Below are 21,353 nucleotides of genomic sequence, written 5' to 3'. Positions count from 1 at the left end.
AAAACTCATCACGTTTGAAGTGCGGGACTTGAGACACATTTAATGCTGTCTTCTTGCCATCAGTTTATTTTTAGTTAAGGTGGTTACATGTGCTAACACGTTATTGTAGCAGAGATCAAAGACCGTCTAAAGTACCTACTTTGTGTGTGAGTGCAAATATGTTTCAGCCGCTGAGTGTGATTTTTTTTTCCCTTTTTTTCTGTGATTCATTGAGGTTCGAAAAAACATGACTGCAGGCCGTGTTGGGGCTAAATAAGCATAAGAATGCCAGAAGTGACTGTCCCCTTCTTTAAACCCCCACCCCGACACATCCAGCCTGGAAACATGGCTAGACTGTCCCCACCCCACCGCCTCCATAACCTCCCACCCCGGGCTCCAGCCCCCTGCCCCCCCTCCTGCTGGGAGCAGGCAGATAGACAGACTGTCTTATCCTCCCACCCACCCACCAGGGAAGAGGAAGCGGGGGATGGGGTGACTGGCTTTGTGTCTCCCGGCACAGATGAGGACTTTGTGTGTGTGCATCGCCACATGCATACATGGAGGCACGTGTGCAGGAATACGTGGACGTGTACACATGAGCGCACACAGGCGGGCAAATAACATATGACACACAGCACACAAAACGCAAGGACAAAGCATACAGAGGCCTTTGATCTATATATACTGCCTGTATGGGATGTTTCAAACAATGACGCAGTTTAAGATGACTCAAATTCCAGACAAATCTACAGCACATTATTTCAACAACCACAAGGATGTTTACATCAGATAACATTCTAATTAGAATAAGTTATTCCTGAGGTGCAAAGGTCAGGGCACATTCACACACAAAGAACAGGTCAAAGCAACCCCCCACTAACCCTACATAGACAGGCATTTAAGCCCCCCCAGGTCTACACACACACACACATAAATTTACATCAAAACACACAGTATGTTTTAACCACAGACAAACTGCTTGCTGGTTTGATTCTTGCATGCAGGCTGATAGCATCTCATATTGTGGAATAAGATCATTTTGTCAACGTGATACAGAGAAAGGATCACGTTAAAGGATGCGTTGAAAACATTCAGGTCCATTTCCAATTCAATGACTACACGGCCTTATGTACAATGAAAGAGTCACTGGTCACTGGGGTTCCTCCTTAAGAGAATCTGAAGCAAATTTGTCATCTATTCATGTTCAGATCTTGTGTCAGAATTTTGGTGAAATCATGATCATCAGGATAATCCACAGACCTCGTTGTTGTCAGAAGGTGTTACAGAACAACACCAGTGTTTAAATCCCTTCCTGTCCTGAGCACACGCCTCCTCTCATCCACGAGGCAGACATGTTTACAGCTCCAAAATCCTGCAACTCACATCAAAACAATCTGGATGGATAAACAGCACCATGAGAGTTAAATGACACATATGTATATATCCTTTTTGGTTGAACTGTTCCTTTATCATGCATCTGTTTGTCTGGACTGTAGGGGTGTTATACCTTTTTTCACCACACAGGCACACAGATGAGTAACATGTACCAGCTGATACAACCCAGAGGGGCGCTGTTTCACCAATTTAAAGAACCTGAAGTCAGAAAGAGTCAGAAACCACATGGAAAGTATTTGTTACATGACAGAGAAAGTTATTATATCTCTTTATTAGTTAGTTTAAATAATAAGGGAGCCTGAGTGTCTGTCCCCGAGGGAAAATATGACTGCATTTAAGGCGACTGGAGAAGGAATGCAGCCAGGATTTCAGAAACACTGCAGGTCTTTTAGTCAGTTAAGAATAAAATTATACTTCCTGTAAATTACAGTCACAGCAGAGTTTCAAGGCCCTCTTCGCAGAGCCAAAAATGCTAGAGCTCTTTTTGCCTTTATTTCCACAAAAACAGTCAAATTTGAGTCCAATAAAAACTGTAACCAGCTTATAAAATGCTAAGTGTTTTTCTTGGAAGAAGCTTCTGATACGTCTGATATACATGCACATGCTGACTGGAGATTCAGCTGAAATCTGTCATGATTTTAATGGAATTACCGCTGGGCAGAATTGGGGTCACCATGTCTGAGGGAAGTCATGGATACGAGGCCATCCCTCTTTCTCACACACACACACACGCACACACACAAAGCTTCGAGAGCTGCTTCAGATGTATTAACAGGGTTAGGGATTACTGTTGCGAGGGCATGCCGACAGCCATGAGTTTAAAGTTCATGATGTCAAGGAACAGGCTCCCATGCTGTTGGTGGGCTGTTTTCTAATAGTGTTTGGTATTTACCTTGCCTCTCGATAAAGTTTTAAAGTTTTCTTTCTGGATGAACGCTTTAGTAAATAGCTACTAAAACAGAAAGGGAAGAATATAAACATGTTTCCTCAGATGAGCGGAAGCTTTAAACAGTCAACCACAAATATTGGCTGCCGCATTTAGCATTAACCATAAAAACCAACCAGATATTTCAGTGTTACTGATTACTCATATATGCAAGCAATAATTCTCAGAATTTTGCTGGGCATCGTCTTTTTCAGGAAGTTATTTAACTCTTATGGGTTAACCCTAACCCTACCCCTCTAAAAAATGGTCAAAGGTACATGGAGGAGGTGCACATACCTGACATGTTTCAGTCCTGCCTCCACCAATGATTTCCTGTCACTAAATATGTTGTTTTGTCTCTCACATTCTTAATAAAAGTTGATCACAGCGCTGTGAGACAGAGCCGAGGATGGCGGTTTGGATGGCGTGGAAAGTGGGTCTTGTGAATGTAGGTCTCTGAGACAGTGTGAGTGTGTGTGTGTGTGTGTGTGTGTGTGTGTGTGTGTGTGAGTGGGTAAAGCAGGCTTACAGTAGTAATCCTCTTCACAGACACCCATCTGACTAGCAACAGGACGAGACCCAGACAGACAGATACACACACACACACACACACACTCATAGGAAAGGTTTTGCTAGAAAGAAATCTATTTTGTATTGTCTCATTTTTAGAAATACAATAGGTCATAAATAGGTCATGGCCTCTAATCGCATACTCAAGCCATCCCTGTGAAATCTCACGTCTAAATGAAGTTGTAATCTTCCACTATGTTTTCCAGTATGAGTTCGTTTCCTCAGGTGTGGCACCAAACTCTTTGCGTGACCGCTTGATGCGTTACATTCCTTTGTTTTATCAGATATTACGACCCTGCAGGAAACAGGATCTTCTGTTGACTTTATTGGTTCCTGAATTTCGGCCCGACTGCCTTCGCGCCATGATGTCATCGGCGGGTTAATGACAGAGAGGAAGAGGGACGGTCATCCCAGAATAACTTAGAAAACACAGGCAGTTTTAAAATGCATAATGAGCCTCTAAGACTGGGGACAGTGAGTTATGACTCGGTCACAGTCTGACTCATTTTGTCTCAAAGAGAAATGATTTTACAGTCCACAACATGACATCAAAGTCCTTCAGCGGCACAAGACAAGTGTTTACTGTGGTAGGTGAATAATGAAGACATGTTCTTCACCAAATCTAAATTAGAAGCGTGTTAGAGAACTGACACGATGCACAACACAGATTAAACACAGACTGGACAAGAAATGTTATTTGTATTTTTTTTTTATTTTGTCATTTCTTTGTTTTGCATTTATATTAAGCAAAGTGCATCTTATTTTCTTTTTCTCATCAACACATTGCACAATACATAAATAATGATGCATATAAAACGTCTTCGTATTTACAATTAATAATATATTTATATATAACATAAAATACATTTTTCGCTTCTTATTTTATTTAATTAAATCTTAGTCATTTATTAAACAAAGTCCCTCAGAATCTTATACTTTCTTCTTCTTCTTCTTCTTCTTCTACTTCTTCTTCTTTTAAAACGTTTTTTTTTTTTTTTCCTCTGAACCTCTGGAACAAAAAAATGGAAAGTGGGTGTAGTCTGTTTAAGAGAGGGCAGAGGAGGCGACGAGGGTGAAGGCTGCTGCTATCGGGTGTTGAAAATGACTTCCAACCAGCACGGGCAGCTACTGATGAACTGTCTGGTGTAGCACTGTCCCCAGCCTTTCACAAAGCTTATCTGCACCGTGAAGCCCGTGCGAGGCTGTTGCGTGAACTCGTGGTCGTTTGGCCTCTGCAGGCTACCGGCCTTGTCATAGTCAAAAGCTTTAATGGAGAATCCGGGGAACACCTTGTGCACCAGCAACGTGCGCGAGTCCGGGTTGTCCAGTGTGGCCGACTTAATGAAGATGGGGTAGCAGCTGCGGTTGTAGACCCACACCCCGTCTGGCTCACGTGTCAGCTGGATGCCATAGCCGATCTTGGTCCGCACCATCTGCACCAGCTGGGACTTGTTGTCAGAGCAGAGCTGGCCCAGGCAGAAGCCGTTCCCCTGAGGTAGATCATAGAAGATGTCCAGAGAGGGCTCCTGGACCGAGTAGAGGCGCCCGACGCGTGTCTTCTCCTCCCAGTATGCCACCACGCACCAATGGGCCCGATCGCCAGACTCCTGCAAAGCCAGGGAATCTGAAGAAGAAAACACAGATAGAAGGAAATGGTTAGATGGGTGGGAAGGTGTACTGTAAAGGCATGATGACACTAAATCATTAGACAATAAAATACAGAGATCAGGAGCTAAAGAAAAAGAGAGGAGAGGAGGAAGAGATGAGTGCAAAAGCCAATGCTACACCAAGCATCACTGCTTCACAACATCTTCCTTATCCCTGTTTTGGGAAATGGAGAATTTGCTTTAGTCTAGAGCCAAAACAAAACTGCCATCCTGAATTTCTGCCATAAAGGAAAACCATGTTGGAATTCCTGGACCTCAGACAAGAGAAGCAACTCTGAGACACTGACAGGCAAGTGTCCACACGCAGTACAATATTTGTCTAGGCATTAAACGCTTATCTTCTGTCTGGCTCGCTGTATTTTTGTAGCGGCGCGGCCAACAATGCAGTGACGTCAAGCTGACTGCCCCGATCATCTATCTGCAGCAATGTGCTTCGCCCTGCTGAAGGAAATTAGAAACCATCTTTCATGTTTTAAAAGCTACGACGCCACAGTAGCTGAGCAACGGAAAACGACTTTCACGTAAACATATAAACCATTCCCCGTCTACAGTGAAGCACATGGCGCTCGGCCGACGAGCAGGCCGGGCCGTTAACTCTCAAACCCGGGTGTCTGAATCGTTGACAAGCCAGGCCTCTCCTGTCTAAAGTTTCCCCTGAGCGTAAAAGAAGTGTAGCATTGGCCGTGCTCCAGTTTCCAACCCCCCCCCCCTCGTCTCCCTTTAGTGTGCCTCCTGCACCGTCTCTCTCTCTCCCTTCATATCTCTATTCCACAGAAATCTGGCTCCCAGCTACTCCCGGCTAGAAAAGTGGGAGCCAGTCAGGCGCGAGGGAAATAAGAGGGAGACAGAGCGAGCGCGAGAGGAAAGAAAGAGGGGGCGGGGTGAGGAAGAGAAGGAATGCTTTTCACATATTTTGACTATTACTTTTGCAACTTTGCTTCCTCTCCTGATTCTCTAAGCGTCTCTTGTGCTTTTAGAGGTCATCACCTAATCGCAGCCTCTATCGGCTGCGCCTCAATCTTACGTACTTCCTCTCCTCTCGCACACATGGATACGCACACTCGAACACAGCCCCGATGAAAGACACATTCAAGGGTTAAGAAAGCTTGAAGAGGGGAAATATACGTGAGGGAAAAAATTAACAGAGCCCCTTCTCAGAGCCATTTCAGTTCCCATCAGACCCCAGCCACCCTTGCCCCTCCCCCTCCTCGCCTCCCTCGCTCGTTTCATCTGGCGGTAGCTGTGAATGTAACTGGTAATTTGGAAGGTCCCGTCTGAGACAAACTGCAACATTAATGCGGCAGGATCTCTGCTGGCCCGCGCGGACTCACGGCGGCCTGTCATTAGCCTTCATTAGACACGGGGAGAAGGAGTTGGTGAAGGGAAGAAAAAGACAACACTGGGAGAAGAGGGAGAGAAACACAGCGAAGGGGAGGGAGGGAAGAACTGAAAGCATGCCTTCCATAAAACAAGAGGGGCTGTGTTCTTTGAAGTTGGTCAGAGCCGAGCCTCGGGGAGTTTATCGTAAATCCATCCTCATGGGGTGCTGGGGGAAACTAAGTACCCAGCTATCTGCGTTAGACTAAATGGAGGGAAAAAAAATCATTTATCTTTGAGATAAGAGACAGAAAGAGTCTTTTTGTGTCTCAGGGCTGATGTCAGACAGAGTCTCCGATCCCGGCCGAGCTTTGCTCTCGGGTCTGCTTTACATGTACGTACAGGAACAGCCGGGGTTGATAAGGAGGGAGATGCGTTGACTTTCTTAACAGCTGACAGAGGGCCTGCTGGCGGAGCTCACCTGTGGGGCCCTGTGTGTGTGTGTGTGTGTGTTTGTTATTGCTGGGAGAGACAGGGCCTGGCGTCAGAGGTCATTAGAGCGGCTGCCTGTCTGAGCCTGTCATTGCAGCCTGAAAACACCCTGCTATTCAGGACTACACTAACTGCCCCGCTTCCCTTCCCTCGTCGCGTCTCCTCTCTTCTCAGAAACTCAGACTGGTAGTAAGTGAGAACCACAGAGGAGAGAAAAGCGAGAGGAGGATAAAAGAAAAGGGTTGGGGAGAGACAGAAAAACAACAGAGGGGAAAAATGTTGGCCAGCAGAGAAGCTCAGATAGTAAAGCAGACGCCAGGAAATATTCAGACTCTTTCCTTATGTAAAAGTTGCAAAGCTACAATGCAGAAGTATTACATTACTGCCGTCCTGGACAGATTAAAGAAAGTAAAAGTTGATAATCGGCCGAGACTTGTAGTCCCCCCCAAAAAAAACACTTCCCACAGTGCAACTCATTAGCCTCTCCTCATTAAATGTCTACACTTAGTCTGTAATGCAGGCTTTTTGAAACACTCAAACACCACATCCAGACTTTTTACATCTATAAAGTAACATAACATGAAAATATTGAAGTGAAGTTTAAGCATCTGAAGACAGAATAACCAAACCGAGTTCGGTAATTGATTGGTTAACTAATTTCCAACACTGCAGTCGAGTCATTTTAGGCCTTTCTGTCCAGCAGCTCCCCTGAATTCTTCCCATTCCTCAGCAACAGTTAGATAAGAGACCGACTGAAAGCTAATTTGAGAGAATAAATATAGTTACAGTATTCTGTCCGGCTCGAACTGCGCCTGGAGGTAAACAAAAACCAAACTTTTTCTGTTCAGCATGACAGCAGAGAGAAAGCGAGACAGGCAGACTCCTCCATCTGTGGGGCGCAGCCTTGTGAAGACTATGTTCACAGATTGTCCTGACAACAGATGAGCTTACACCTCATGAGCAATGCTGCTGAACACGTAACCACACGCACACGCCCGCGCACACACACGCACACACTAAATGTGAGTGGCCCTGCATCCACACACCTTGTTCCAAGTGCAAGGCTCATTTAACTGAATTTTAATTTTTAACACATCGTGTGTTTGTGTGTGAGGCGTCTGTTGGACACGCTCCTCATGTTACGGTCTGACACTATTTCAGGTGCTGCTCACATAGGTGTGTGTGTGTGTGTGTGTGTCAGACGGTGTCGTCAGAGTGTCTGCGAGTCCGTCTGTCCTTGGAGCGGTGTGTTTCCATCAGCTCCAGCCCCTGAACACTTACAGAGCTGTCTGCAGTCTCTGTCTGTACATCTGTCTGCTTTCTGGACGTCTGCCTATCGACGCATTAGTCCGTCTATCTGTCTGCCGCCCCCACCTGCTCGTCTGCTCTGCAGCCTTTTCAGCCTGTGTGTCTCGAGCTTCTCCTCGCCAGAGATAAGCGGGCTTGCTGGCAGCCTGAGGCCATCTGTCACTCCGGCCCTTTTTGTTCTGCTCTGCTCCAGTCAGTTGTCTGTTGCTGGTCTGTCCCAGCTTGGTTTGTCCCATGAGTCCCACAGTAAACCCCCCACCCTACTTTGCCTGCTCGTCCACTATAAAACACAGCTCAGTGCTGAAAGGTTCTGAAGCAGATTGGATGTGGAGTGCGTCATGTGATCACTGATAATACTGATAACAAGGATTTTTTTGCATTGTAAGAAAGTGCAAGAAGCAGCTGCTGAGAGCTAATGTGGTCGTTAGCCATTAGCAACACTGACTGTGCAAACAAAAACAGCATATTGCTCCCATGTTTTCTAGGTTTTAATGGACGATCAGATTATGCTCTCCGAGGCAGGGGGTGGTGCTGATGGTAGGGAGGGAGGGAGGGGGATTATAACTATCTATGATTAAATAAACTCCTGCTGCAATGCAAATATATTTAAACCATAACACAGGGAGAGCAGATTCAGCAAACTGACACACACACTGCAAGCTCCCCCTGTGGATTTTAATGGTCCAAGGTCTTAAAGAGTGGACGTCACGCTAGCTGAGACAATTGGTTGAAGGGAGGAGGGACGACTGAGGGGGAGGGGAGGGCGACGACAGACTGGGTGCTTCTCTCAGAACCAGAGACACAGTCTGGAAAGGTTAATCATTACCTCTGTCTGACTCCACATGCACGCACACACACACACACACACACACACACCCAGGTCACTACTATACTTAGAAGTCAGCACAGTCACAGAGCAACTCGCCTGCACTCTCATGCACACAGACACACAATTTTCAACCTTCACTCCTGGACACAACACTATCAACATCAGTAAATAGTGAGGAGGCTCCTGAGGACTGTCTCATATCGATCCCTGAGAATCCTGTTTGTGTGTGTGTGTGTGTGTGTGCGTGTGTGTTTGTGTGCCTCTCTCGGCTCAGACGCAATGACCCTGTCGTTATCAGACACACACACGGCGGCTGAGGAGAGGAATGGGGAAGGCATGAGGGAAATAGCTCGAGGGGGAAGGAGGGACTCTTCATGGTGCCTTATTTTCTAAGTCAACACCCTCTCACAAGCTGGGGGAAAGTCTATTCCAAAGGCCAAGGGTCACCCTGGAGGCATTCCTTTTGTTCTCCATGCCATGCTGTATATGTTCAGCCCTGTGCGTGTCTTGGTCTGTAATGAAAGCCTGTACTTTTTTCCTCTCCCTCTCTCATGTGTTCACAAAAATATTTGATCTCTTGATTTTTTTTTTTTTTTTTTTTTTTTGTTAATAGGCTACAAGTTAGAGTCCTCAGGAGCAGGTTTGCTGACTGTCGCATGCACCGTCTTCTGCAGAGAGAAATTCAATGTCAGTCGACCCCTTCAGAAAGAGGAGGGTCAGCCGTTCTGTGCCGCGAAGACAGAGGAGGGTCCTCGTCTCACTCCAATGCAACAACACAGCCTTGTAAACTTAAGCCATCAGCTGTACACGGCCTGCTTTGAAAGGTAAATGACTCGGTCCGCGCTGACGGTGACTGTGACTGCTAACTCGTCAAGCTCCGCTACTGTAACACAGTCAGACTCACGATCCCTTTCCAAAAAGCTGGCACCTACATCGCAAAGCAATTTTCATTTTCTGACTTGTAGGCTTTGGTGACATCGCAGGTGACATCACTTGTGGCAACAACTCTGAAGAAGAACCGTCAAAGTTCAAGGCTAGTAGACAAATAGATGGCAGCGGCTTTAGCAGCTGACAGAGGAAGCGCCTCTTTAGGGTGGCAGATTGCGTAAGATGGTGTGAAGTCGTCTCCCCCCTGCTCCACCCCCAACATCAAGAAACCTAAATAAGCCCTGATGGCAGGAAAACCTCACAGGGGAGTGGCACAGTTTCGCTATCTACAGATCTGACTATTTGCAGAAACACCGATAGAGAGAATGAGCTGCAGACACGCCATTTCTAACATGAACCATCCGGCCACGACACAGAGAACATAAAGAAGTTTTCCTAATGCCTCCATCTACAGTATAATTTTCTCTGAGTGGAAGTTTCTGCTATAATTACATGATCCACATGTCATGTAGCTCAGGCACTATTTTTTTCCTTGTTTGAGATAAAATACAGGAAGATTCTATAATTAATTGGGCATCATCTTCAATTGGACTCCACAGTTTTTCATTTTCTCTTACCAGACTTTTTCACTGAAGGACGTTTTATTCCCCTAAAGCTCCTCCTTCCTACTCTTGCTGAGTTATTATTCCAACACTTCATCATGCTGACACGCGCACGCACACACACACACACACGCACATCCCCTGCAGCCCAGATTTGCTCAGGTGACAGGACAAATAAACACAGGTTAGCTGGGAACAGGGTGCCAGGCAGGCTGCACTGATGTCATCGGCTCACTTTTGCAAACACACAAGCCAAAAAATCGCCCGCAGTGCCGGTATCTCTAAGCCACGCGGCGCTACGGACAGACGGACTGACAGGCCGAAACAATCACCCACATTGTTGAGGCGCTAAAACACTGTGGGAACTAAAAAAATGCCACTAATAAAGAGGGCAGACAACCAGCAGAGCCAGTTGTGATGGGCCTGAGCTTTGTCGTGTTGTTGCTCTGTTATTACTAATTATGTGCCTGTGTGTGTCTGTGAATGTGTGTGGTTATACCAGCACTGCAGTCTGTGATAAAGATGTGGCTACTGACAGACAATAAAACAAACACGTATACACACACACACACCCATAGACAAACTGACTACATGAATGAGCAGTTGGGAGGGTGGAGACAGCAGTAGTGTGTGTCACACAAGAAATCTGACACACACACACACTCACAGGTTCACAGGAATGTGTCTCCACTGATTTCCATTTCCGTCTTTATCCAGCTATTGGGGGGGGGTGTCTCCCTCCCCTTCCTCTTACTCCTTTTTTCTCCTTCACACACTCTGTCTCTCCTTTCATATCTTCATACACTGAGGTAATGTCAAAATCCACTTCCACAGAGTGACTGCAAACCAAAACAATGTTCGTCTTGTTCCAGGCTTCCCTCCAAGCCCTGGCTCGGAGCCAAAGCTGCATAGCCCACCTTTCAATCAATGGGCTATGCTAAGGTAGGCTAATGTTTTCAACTGTAAATGCTATTTTGACGCTACAAATGTTCAGCAAAAAGCCAAACACATGCAAGCTCGGCACACTTTCCTCCATCCTCTCCTCCTCCACTGTCTCCGCATGCTGTTTTTCGATTTGTGCAGCATAATGACACAGGGTGGGGAACAGAGGACGGCCAAAACCAAAATTAAGTCCCTTGCCAAGAGGCGGCTTGGCTGCCTCGCAAGGAGAGGAAGTGGGGAGTAATGAGAGATCCTGGCCCGGCACGGAGCTGCCCGGCTCTGCTCTGCACTGCTCTGCTCAACTCGCTGGCTGAACACACAGCCTCCAAATTACAGAGAACAGAGCAGAGCTGCCGGCCATCTCTCCCTCCACCCAAAGCCGCCATCTTCTCTCCCTCTTCATTCCTTCTTGTCAAGCAAAAGATTCGACCAAAGCAGAAATGATCTTATGGTGATTAAAGTGTCTCTTAAATGACTTTCCAGTACCGGGGTCACCTGGCTGTAATAGGTTGCATAGACCTTTCTATCTTGGAGTGAAACAAATGTTCAGTTTCTTTCTTCTTTTATTTTTCCCACTCCCTCCTTCTTTCTAGCTGGTGCTCTCCAGTGTTTGTTTTCTGTCACGAAGAGGCCTCGGCTGCCTCCCCGTCCACTCGCCTTTTCCTCAAAGACATGAGGTCATATCCTGCGCGGCCCTTTCCTTTCCCTGCTAACCCAAACAAGGCAGGAATGCCGAGCGAGAGAGACCAGGCAGAGAGACTGAGGCTGCTCTGTTTCTGACTTGTCGATCGCTGGAAGTTAGCTTCGACTGTGTCTTGACATTGGTGATACATAATTTATACCTCACTTCCAAATTCACAACAACATACAGGCCTTTTCACTCACTGGATTTGCCCCCCCCAAAAAAATCGGAGCCTTCCATATGACAGCAGGACTGGTTTGATTTAATAAGCTAAGGTGCCAAGACTAAATTTAATCTCTGTCAGAGCCCCCGATGAAGGTTATACCTCCAGCCAATTCACTGGATGACTAATTGACTGAGTGAAGGGCTGGCCGACTGTCTGTCGAGTGAGATGACTGGCTAGTGGTATAAGAATACAACTCAGCCTAAATTTAACCTGCAGTGGGAGGAAGCGCCTGTGTGACAGTCGGCCGTGCGCCAGGGCTCGCACCAGGTCATTTTATCTGCCTGCCTGTTGTGTATGTGTGTGTGAAAATGTGTGTGTGTGTGCGTATGTGTCACCGCAGCCCGACTGGATCCTCTTACACACAGGCACTCCGGGTCAGTCCCCGATGGCACCAGTAGGCACGTCACCGACACACACACAAGCATGCACGCACACAAACACACACATACACACACACCAATGCTACACATCCAGTAGGATCCAGGCACAAACAGATGATCAAATATTGTCCGAAAACTATGTCTGGTCAGAGTCACAGTCCTGTTTAATTACTCTTTGACCAGACTGCACCAGACTCAATTCAAACTTTTGCCAATTTTAGACACATTTTACATGAAAGAAGATTTGGACTCTTTCATCAATGGAAAACCTGTTTGTTCCACTACCAAAACTCAGGCATCGTGGTAGCACCAGCAGACTTTAAAATCATACCCAGCCCTCGTACACACACATCCAGACTTTGTCCCACAGCATAAACCACTGTCTTGTGAACCTTAGAGAGGGCCTTCATTTAAGACAACTCTCAAAGATCTTGACCTCTTTGAGCTCCACAAGATGGACATCGGGCTTCCTGGGCGCTACCCCAGCTGCTTGTCAACGATCTAGTTGGTAACAAGTTTAAATATTACTTAACACTCCACATATTCATAACAAACAATCCAGTGCCCTCTTAACCCTGACCCGATGTCCCATGTCCAAATCTCTCTCTCTCTCTCTCTCTCTCTCTCTCTCTCTCTCTCCAGGTGAACCTAAACCCCTGAGCTAAATCCCTCACCCCCAAACCAAGATCAGCACCTCGACACCAGGCTCCAGGCCGCCAGCCATTGAACCTCCACCCCCTCCTCCTCCTCCTCCTCTCTCTTCCCTCCTCTCTGCTCAGTTCCAAGCTGATGACGTGAGCCAGCGAGAGGAGCTTTGGAGCTGGTAGCCTGGCAGGCAGCCTAGTTTGCATTTGCGCTTGTCGTTGTCGCAGCTCACTTAACTCCTTACAGTCTGGTCTCAGCTTTTTTCAAGATGTATAAACGGGGAGAATCAAAAAGGAAAGATGGGAGGGGAAGACATTATTTCTCGCTGTCTGAACTGAGTTTTTTTTTTAGATGAATGAGGATTTCTTTCGGGTAATTTTCCACTCTTGCCACGGTGTAACTCCAAAGCGGCGCTGCTTTACCAATTTTACACTCCAGCAGCTTTCTCTAAAAGTCGACAAGCACTTTATTATTCTACCGCAATGCAAAAAAGTAACGTTACAACTCTTGCTGACTTCAAGCCTTTGCCACCCTCCTTCCCTCAAAGCCACCCTGCTCTCTCTTCCTTCCTCCTTCTTCCTCTCTGTAAATATGTCTGGAGGAGAACATAAAAAGGGCAGAGTGAGTGAATTAGAAGGTCAGCAGCGGGCCTCTGGGAGAGCCATGTTTCTTTTGTCAGGGCCCCAGAGGGAGGGAGGGAGCAAAGGAGAGAGAGGGAGGGAGTCTGAGCAGGGAGGAGGCATGGAGCAACATAAGGGGGGGGGGGGCTTGCCAGGGAAATCAAGAGGGCAGAGCTCTTCTTCGGCCATCCTGCCCCAGGCCTTTCTACCTCTACTGCTTTTACTGAGGAGGCCCATTCACTGGAGCGCTGGCCACCACTGCCATGTGATCCTTGCCAGGAAGGAAAACAGGGGAGGAGGAGGAGGGTACAGTGTACGCCTTGCTCAGGGAGGGAAGGAGCAAGGGAGGGAGCACTGGGGCGCCTGTTAAGATTCTGGTTCTAAGGTTTCACAGTTTGAACTGGGTCTGAAATGTGTCTTTAGTTAATGCACGCAGGGAGGACTTTAGTGTCTGTCTGAAGGTGGAGAGGAGAGAGGAGGCTGATTTTTAGTTCCTCTATTCTTGTAAGCACTACAATCTCTTCCCCCATCTATGGACACACACACACACATACGCATGCATGCAGGCAGGCCAACCCCCCGCCCTCAACCACCGCCGCCGCCACCACCAAACAAAGGAGGGGGGAAAATGGGCAGCCAACACCAACTGACATAAAACAGGCTTTAAAGGCCCAGTAATGAGAACCATCTGAGGCAAAGGAAAGCAGAGAACAGCACAGAGCAATCTGAGGCTCTTTCTCCCGTGAACGCCATCTAATTCTGTAGCCTACGGACAGGGCGCTGGGTAAGGAAGCCAAAGGGGGATTATGGGAGTAAAGCTGAGGAAGCCTGAAACACGTCCTGCATGAGAGATGGAAGAAAGAAAGGCTGCCTGTGTCTCGCTCTCATCCACACACTGAGCGCCCGAGGAGAGTTAACTGTCCACAAACACGTCCCCTGTACACAAACACACCCAAACAAGCACTCGCATGTTAGTTGAAGCCTCTTTTTGCCTTGCCTTTTTTTTCCCCTTCACCACAATAGCGCACGCACAGAGCGTATTCTTCTCTAAACAACGGGTCGCCGTGTTTGTCTTCCATTACAACATAACACGGAAAGGGATGAGAGGGAATGGAGAGAGGAAGAAGAGAAAAGAGGAGCGTTGTTCAAAGTGCCAGGAGGGAGGAATTTATGTGGATGTGGGAGAAATGCACCACCCTCCTTCTCTGGCTTTTTTTTTTTATTACAGAGGGGAAGCAGGGGCCCCCACAATCACTGCCTCATCATCACAAGTATGGAGGGGAGTTGTGTGTTGGGAGGAATGCACAGGAGAAGGGAAAGAAAACAGGAGAGGAAAATAAAATCACGGGGAAAAGGGGTGTATTCTAGAGAAAAGATAAAAAAATGGGAATAGGAAATCGATTTGTAGGAGCATTTACCTGAAAGCCCCACAGGGGCCGAGTATGTTGTTCCCCCAGTATCACTGGATGAAGGTCCAGAGTCTGGAGAATCTAATGGAGAGAGAAAGAGAGACTTTATATTAACACTGTGTGTGTGTGTGTGTGTGTGTGTGTGAGGGGAGAAGGCTAAGCAGCAGCTGTGAGGCCGTCAATCACTCCGGTGAAATCAATGCCTAATGAAGACGCTGACGATGAAGCTCACACTCTCTCTCACACACACAGAGAGAGGACTTACAGGGGCGAGTTTCTTACACCCATGATAATCCCCCCCATAATCCACTGCTTCAGGAGGAACGTTAGTCCCGCATCTCTGAACAGACAAGCTGCTGATCTGAAAAGAGCTGTATGCTTTCAGCTAATGACTGAGGTGAGGGTTTGGGCGGGAGAGTTCTGATCCCTGCTCAATAATCAAATATAGATCCAATATTAGATGACTGCGAGTGCAACACTAACTGCGTCTTGATGCGATTCCTCTTCCTGACGGAGAAAAAAGGAAAAAAATACCGACAGACTTCACAGGTCAAATCAACTCGGAAATCTGCGCCCTCACACAAACAGCAAAAGGTATATATATGCGTTTGTGGCGTCCTTGGCAGACGGATCTTACAGGGGCCTTGAAAGGTGCTCACCGTAAATTTTCTTAACTGGCAGACAAGAGAGGAAAGACTACTCATTCTCCCCTCTCCCTCTCTTTGCATTTGAATGCTTAACTCCCTCTACGGCTCGTAATGTAGACTAGTTTCAACATGACACCTGAATGGAGCTAGAACAAAACCGCTGTGTGTGCTGCGCGGAGCAGCACGCCGCTGGGAGCAGGTTAGCTCTGCTGCACAACTGCTGTTGGTAGCTTAGTATTCACTAATGACACATTCTTCTTGGCGCCGCACGCCAACGCTGTGTTACCCTTCTATCCAGTGAACCGCACTGTGCGGTAGTAGTCACCTCCACTCAGACTGAGCTGTTGACTCTAGATTGCAGTATTTTTTCTTCAGGAGGATGGTATTCCTGTTGAATACTTCCACTCCCCGGCCTCCAGCTTGGCCGAGCCGAGCTGGAGCGGCGGCTATGAAGTAGTAAAGAAACAGAAGCCGGAGCGGTTTTGATGCGAGCCCTCCTCTCTGCCACCCTGTCATCCCCACCCCACCACCCTCACCCCCCAGTTTGTCCGGATGCAGACCGTGCCGCTGCGGTCGCAGCAACGAGATGCACGGGCATGGCCCAGTCTGCCTTGCTTTCATTGGCTGCCAGCAGTCTTGCCCTGGTCTCCCGGGCAACAGTTCACAGCTGACCACAGGGCTGAGGGGGCATCAGAGAGAAAGAGCCAAACAGTGTGTGATTTATATTCCCCAGAGCTGAAACAAGGTAGCGTTTTACGTCTCGGCTGCTTTCATATTGACCGCTTGCTGCCGGAGCGGACAGGCAGCCTGGCACATGTAACCTCACTTCCTGCTCACTGGAGTCATAAAACCATCATCATAAAATCCATCGTTCTTTCGCTTCATGCAGATTTTTACAGCGTCTGATTGCTTTCTAAAAGTTAACTATGCAGATTTTCTGAATACCATGGTGATTTAAAACAACCTAATATACAACAAATACAGAGAACAGCATAGAAGATTGCAACAGCCTGATTGACAGCCCCCGAGGCCCTGGGGAAAAACCCGTGTCTTTCTGCATTATAAGCTCATCTGTCCTCAGTATGTGTGTGTGTGTGTGTGTGTGTGTGTGTGTCCTCCAGCCTGGTCCATTGTCCTATTAATATATGTTGTCTCTCACCCTCTCTCACCGATACAGAGACACAGACAGACAGAGACTCCTTTGATTAACCACAACTGCAGCTGCACTGATTGAACGCTACCAAATGAGGAAGTAAAGCAGCATGACAGGTGAGCTCAAGTCTGTCGCATTAAATGCAGAAAGAAATGGCTCCAGAGAAGGGAGTGTAAAAACTTTAAAAACATACGTATTAAAAACTACTTGAGAGACAGAAAAGCGACCTGATAATAGTCCCCATGCCTTATTCTGTTCTAGTTAATTCCCACACAGTCTTTTCACTTTGCTCTGAGAAGGGAAACAGGGTGGTAATGTGAGTTGTGTAACCATTTCCTATGTCTGCTTCCAACTTGCATTTCCTATTTACCTTCTTGTTTCCTTCACCACTGGAATGTTTCCAGTTGAACTCATACACCAGCTCTGGCCGGAGATGGGCTTCATGTCAGGGAATGATGGAAGAGGATTTCACTGCTGATCATGTCTTGGTTTTTAGATAGATTTTCAGATAAACTCTGCTCGTTAACTAAGGATTTGGAAATATTTTCCAGGTAAAGCCTGTTAAATAAAGACAGACAGTGAGAAGGGTCGGGGGGGGCCTTGAAGCACCACAGCTGCAAGCTGCAATGACTTCCTATTGTTTCCACTCACTGAAAGCCACTTTCTCCTTCTCCAGACAAACTGGCTGGCTGTTTGGCTGACCGGTCATTGTTAACTCTGAGCTTTTCCTGCACTGACAGACAGCAAGACGAGGGGTAAATGAGCAAAGGAGCGAAATTAAAAGCTGTGGCCATGCACTCACACAATGTCACCCTCTCTGTGACATAAAGACAAACTGTTGAGCGTAGCTCCCCGGTCTCACACTATTCTGATTATAGCCTGAAATTTAACACACTTAAGAGAACCGACTTAATAGGCAATGACATAACCCAGTGCCACTTTTCAGCACTGGGGAATAGGATGACAACCACAGCAGCTTGTGGAGTCTGGCACAGGTGGAGGGAGAAAACAATTAAGCAAGAGCAAAGCTTGTCAAGGAAACAAAAAGAAGAAATTCAATGTTGCATGCATACACAAATGCTCTCTTACAGTCTCCAAAACAAACACATTCAAACAGAGATGTGGGACGGTGACACACACCCACATGCAAGTCCTCAACCTTAATCTGTTGATTAATTCAGCTGATAAAGGATGGCTGGCTCCAGAGACGCTCCCGTCTGTGATACGATTCACAATAGATAGACTGACGTACAAACAAACACCCAGACCTCCCTCTCCTCTGACACACACACACACACACACTGTGCCACCGATGACATGCCAGTCAGTCTATAGCTGGTATCTCAACTTTGTGCTGCTTTGCCCTGGCTGCCAGCCATGCTAGAACTGCCCAGCCAGCCAGGCGTGCCACTCCACTGCTATCATAAATCACAACATAACATGGAGCTGTTTCCTGCACACAAATGCACTGCAGGGGTAGTGTGTTAAGACCTCGTGCATCGTAATGTCGGACATAAGCCTATAGACAAGATGTAAACATTCATGAATACGGTCTGGCCTTTTAAGCGTGAGTGTGTTTGGCAACACAAATGCATTTCAGACAATAAATAACGTGTGTACTTATGCATGAAGCTCACCTGGTGGTTTAAGATAGTCCATGGGATAGCGCGAATATGGAGGAGGAGGGGACTCTGCATGGAGAAAAAAAATAACAGAGCATGAGAAAAAAAAAAGGGAGAGATCTAAACTTTATGATAAGAGTTGTCATTCTTCTGGGAAAAGGTTTTGTGTCTGTCAGCTCAGCTGAGGAGAGGCAGGCAGGGAGGCCGGCCGGGCGGCTATTGCCTTTCATTGGCAGGCAGATAAACAGGGGGCCGCCTGGCGCCAGGAGGGCCACTATCAGCGTCTAGGACAAACTGAGATACGGGCCTCTTTTGGCCCGGGACGCCAAGCAAGCACACACACGCACGAATGAGCGCACGCACGCACACACACACACACACACACACACACACACACACACACACACACACACACACACACAGGCCCTGGAAGCTTCACCGTGGAAAGACTGTAAAGCCCGGGATGAGTCGCTTTGCACTTTGGAAATGCCAATTGTGAAATGCTGAAATACCAGATGGGGTGTTTGTTTGAAAGCGTGAATGAAGTTGAAAACATTCTAATATAAGTTGGAATAAACAGCTCATAAGTGCTTTGGCGTCCCTAAAGTGCCGAAAAATAACAAGGAATTGACGTATTTTGCTTTTAGAAACACAATCAAGCCATAAGTCCTCATTATAAGCGGAGGATATCTGGAGGAAAACAGATCGGCGGTGAGGCTGTTTCAATGAAACGACGCCAAAGTCAACTTTAATGACACCATAGTTGCTGATAAGATGAAGAGGGCCACTTGGCACGCTGTCCACATGGGTCAGGTTTGACCGTATGGAAACACAAGACAACCGTGCCAAGAGAGGTGATGCCATTTGAATTAGGCTAATTATCCCTTTAAGAGTCGGGTAATTCTTTGACACGGTGTCTGAATTCGTACTTGATTTAAAATTAGGCCCGACCACCAGAGAATTAAACGCAATTTCAGAACTTTTTTTTTTGTTGTGAAAGATGAGGTTATTTTAATGATCATCCGGCTCACCGAGTTCACAAAGTCTGCTCATGTGGTGCGGGTTGCAGCAAACGAGCTCTGGGTTGATTTTCCCGTAGGATTCACAGCAAGACAGCCTCTTCAGCTCCGAGGAATGCCTGAGGTCCGGCCACCTGAACACTTTGTAGAGCAGCATGGGGAGAGAGTAAGACTGTTGACCCACTTTGGCGTCCACTTTGCTGGGCAGGAGCAAGCAGGGGCTTCGGGCGCCCCCCTTGGACTCCACCGCCTGCAAAAGCACCTCTAATTGTTTCTCTTTGATCTTTTTAAGTATCGAGTGGGTCAACGCCTTCAATTCAGCTTCCGACCCGGCGTTGGACTTGGCCACCTTTGTCGTTTTGCCCATGCAGCAGCCCCCGGAGCCATGCGTCCCTCTATCCGCCTCCCCGTCGCCCTCCACGGGCGCACGGCTCCTCCAGAGTCGCCGGACGAGCCCCGATCGTTTGGTCCTAAACATGCGGGACGAAAAGAGGGTTTCCCGGCTAAAAAACGAGCATGGTGTCCGCAAATCATGAAGATTCCGGGATCCGAGTCCAGGCAATGACAAGCAGCCTGAGAAAATACGGTGGAAAAACTGGGAGCTGGATAAGCAGAGGAAATCTGTAGCATACGCCAGTCTCTGTTGCCGTCTCCTGCACACTTGATCCACGAAAAGCAGTCGAGTTTCACGGGACAGTCAGATTGTCCTCCGGGGATAAACAACCATCACCTCCAGGCGTTTAAGAGTAGCCTATAACGACGAATCTTGGAGCTTACACCTCTGTAGCGGCAGGGGAAATCTGCTACAAGACGGCAGCATGTAGCCTGAACGTGTTACAATAATTGACTTGGTGATGTGCAGCCTAGCGCCGTGAACTGACCCCTTTAAAACGCGCTCCGTGCCGTTTTTCAGCGCATACAGTCAAAACATTCTCCTGTCCACAACTGCAGTGGAAATTAGACAAAATGGGGCCTAATTAAGCCTAAACGCTATCTCAATCATCCCATGAAAATCGAAGCTCGTCTGTGTCTTCAAGAGTATTAATCCTCAAAATCCTCGATCCGACTGCACGGAGTAGGGCTCTTCACCAGGCTTACGGACGCTCTTTCTTATCCGTTATCGTCTAAAGATGCCACTCGTCTGCAAAGGATGTGGTCTGCTGGCGTCCAAAGAGCCAGGGAGCAAATCCAGGACTGAATCTCTCACCCGAGTTGAGTTGCGTTTGAGAGCCCGAGAGAAAGCAAGAGAGAGAGAGAGAGGAAGAGAGAGAGAGAGAGACCCTCGGGTTGAGTCCACGCACCAATCCTTGTAACCTATTTTAGTAGACGATTCCCTTCAGATAAAATAATCCAAACCTCGTATCTCACACGAAGTTTCCGTGTCTGAGTGTGGAAGAAAGCGAGCAGACGAGTGTTCTCGAGGGGGGTAAAAGGCTCTGTGTCTGTACATGAGGCGGATGGTTTGGGTGCCCTTGCTCCGTCTCCAGTCTCCAGTGCGCATTGACGCGCCCGGTCACGTGTGTGTCTAGACACCCTGTCGCTTAAAAGAAATGTGATTGTGTTGCGCAAACAACAGATCAAGCAGAGCTCACAGTGCGCGCGCACACACACATACACACACACACACACACACACCGCACGCACAGACGCAGCCACGCACACAAAAAGTAGTAAAATAGGAGAGTAAAGTTAACATTTTCCGGGAGAAGTTAACAAAGTTTAAGGTTAGAACAGCAGGAAACTACGACACTTTAGCCAAAAGATGCAAACAAACTCTTAACTAATTTCTGTTAAGTTATGGATGTTAAATAAATGGTAAAATCGAAGAAGACAAATCAAATCAAGCTTCTTTTGATTTTGATGCGCTTTATTCTACATGCTTTAATGACATGGAAATTTCACAAAATGCCAATATCTTAAAAACACACCTTCTTGGCAATTTTTGTGCTGTTAATATGTGAACCCCCGATTACCTGAAGCGCAAATCAGTGTTTTAATAGCAGTCTGGTCATATTAAAGGCAGCAGTTCTGCTAAA

General features: G+C 47.2%; 1 protein-coding gene across 1 annotated transcript; it reads right to left on the bottom strand.

Annotated features, from left to right (window-relative positions):
- Positions 1-3,842: 3,842 nt before the first annotated feature.
- Positions 3,843-20,830, bottom strand: smad7 (SMAD family member 7). Its single transcript, XM_046375119.1, has 4 exons — positions 19,330-20,830; positions 18,314-18,367; positions 14,886-14,957; positions 3,843-4,493 (listed from the first exon to the last, which is right to left on the bottom strand). Exons 1-4 carry the CDS (start codon positions 19,793-19,795, stop codon positions 3,955-3,957), a joined length of 1,131 nt encoding a protein of 376 aa, XP_046231075.1. The 5' UTR covers positions 19,796-20,830; the 3' UTR covers positions 3,843-3,954.
- Between the last annotated feature and the right edge of the window lie 523 nt (positions 20,831-21,353).

Source organism: Scatophagus argus, chromosome 20 (genome assembly GCF_020382885.2).
Source record: "Scatophagus argus isolate fScaArg1 chromosome 20, fScaArg1.pri, whole genome shotgun sequence".
Taxonomy (NCBI): Eukaryota; Metazoa; Chordata; class Actinopteri; family Scatophagidae; genus Scatophagus; species Scatophagus argus.
This window is presented reverse-complemented; position numbering and strand designations above follow the sequence as displayed.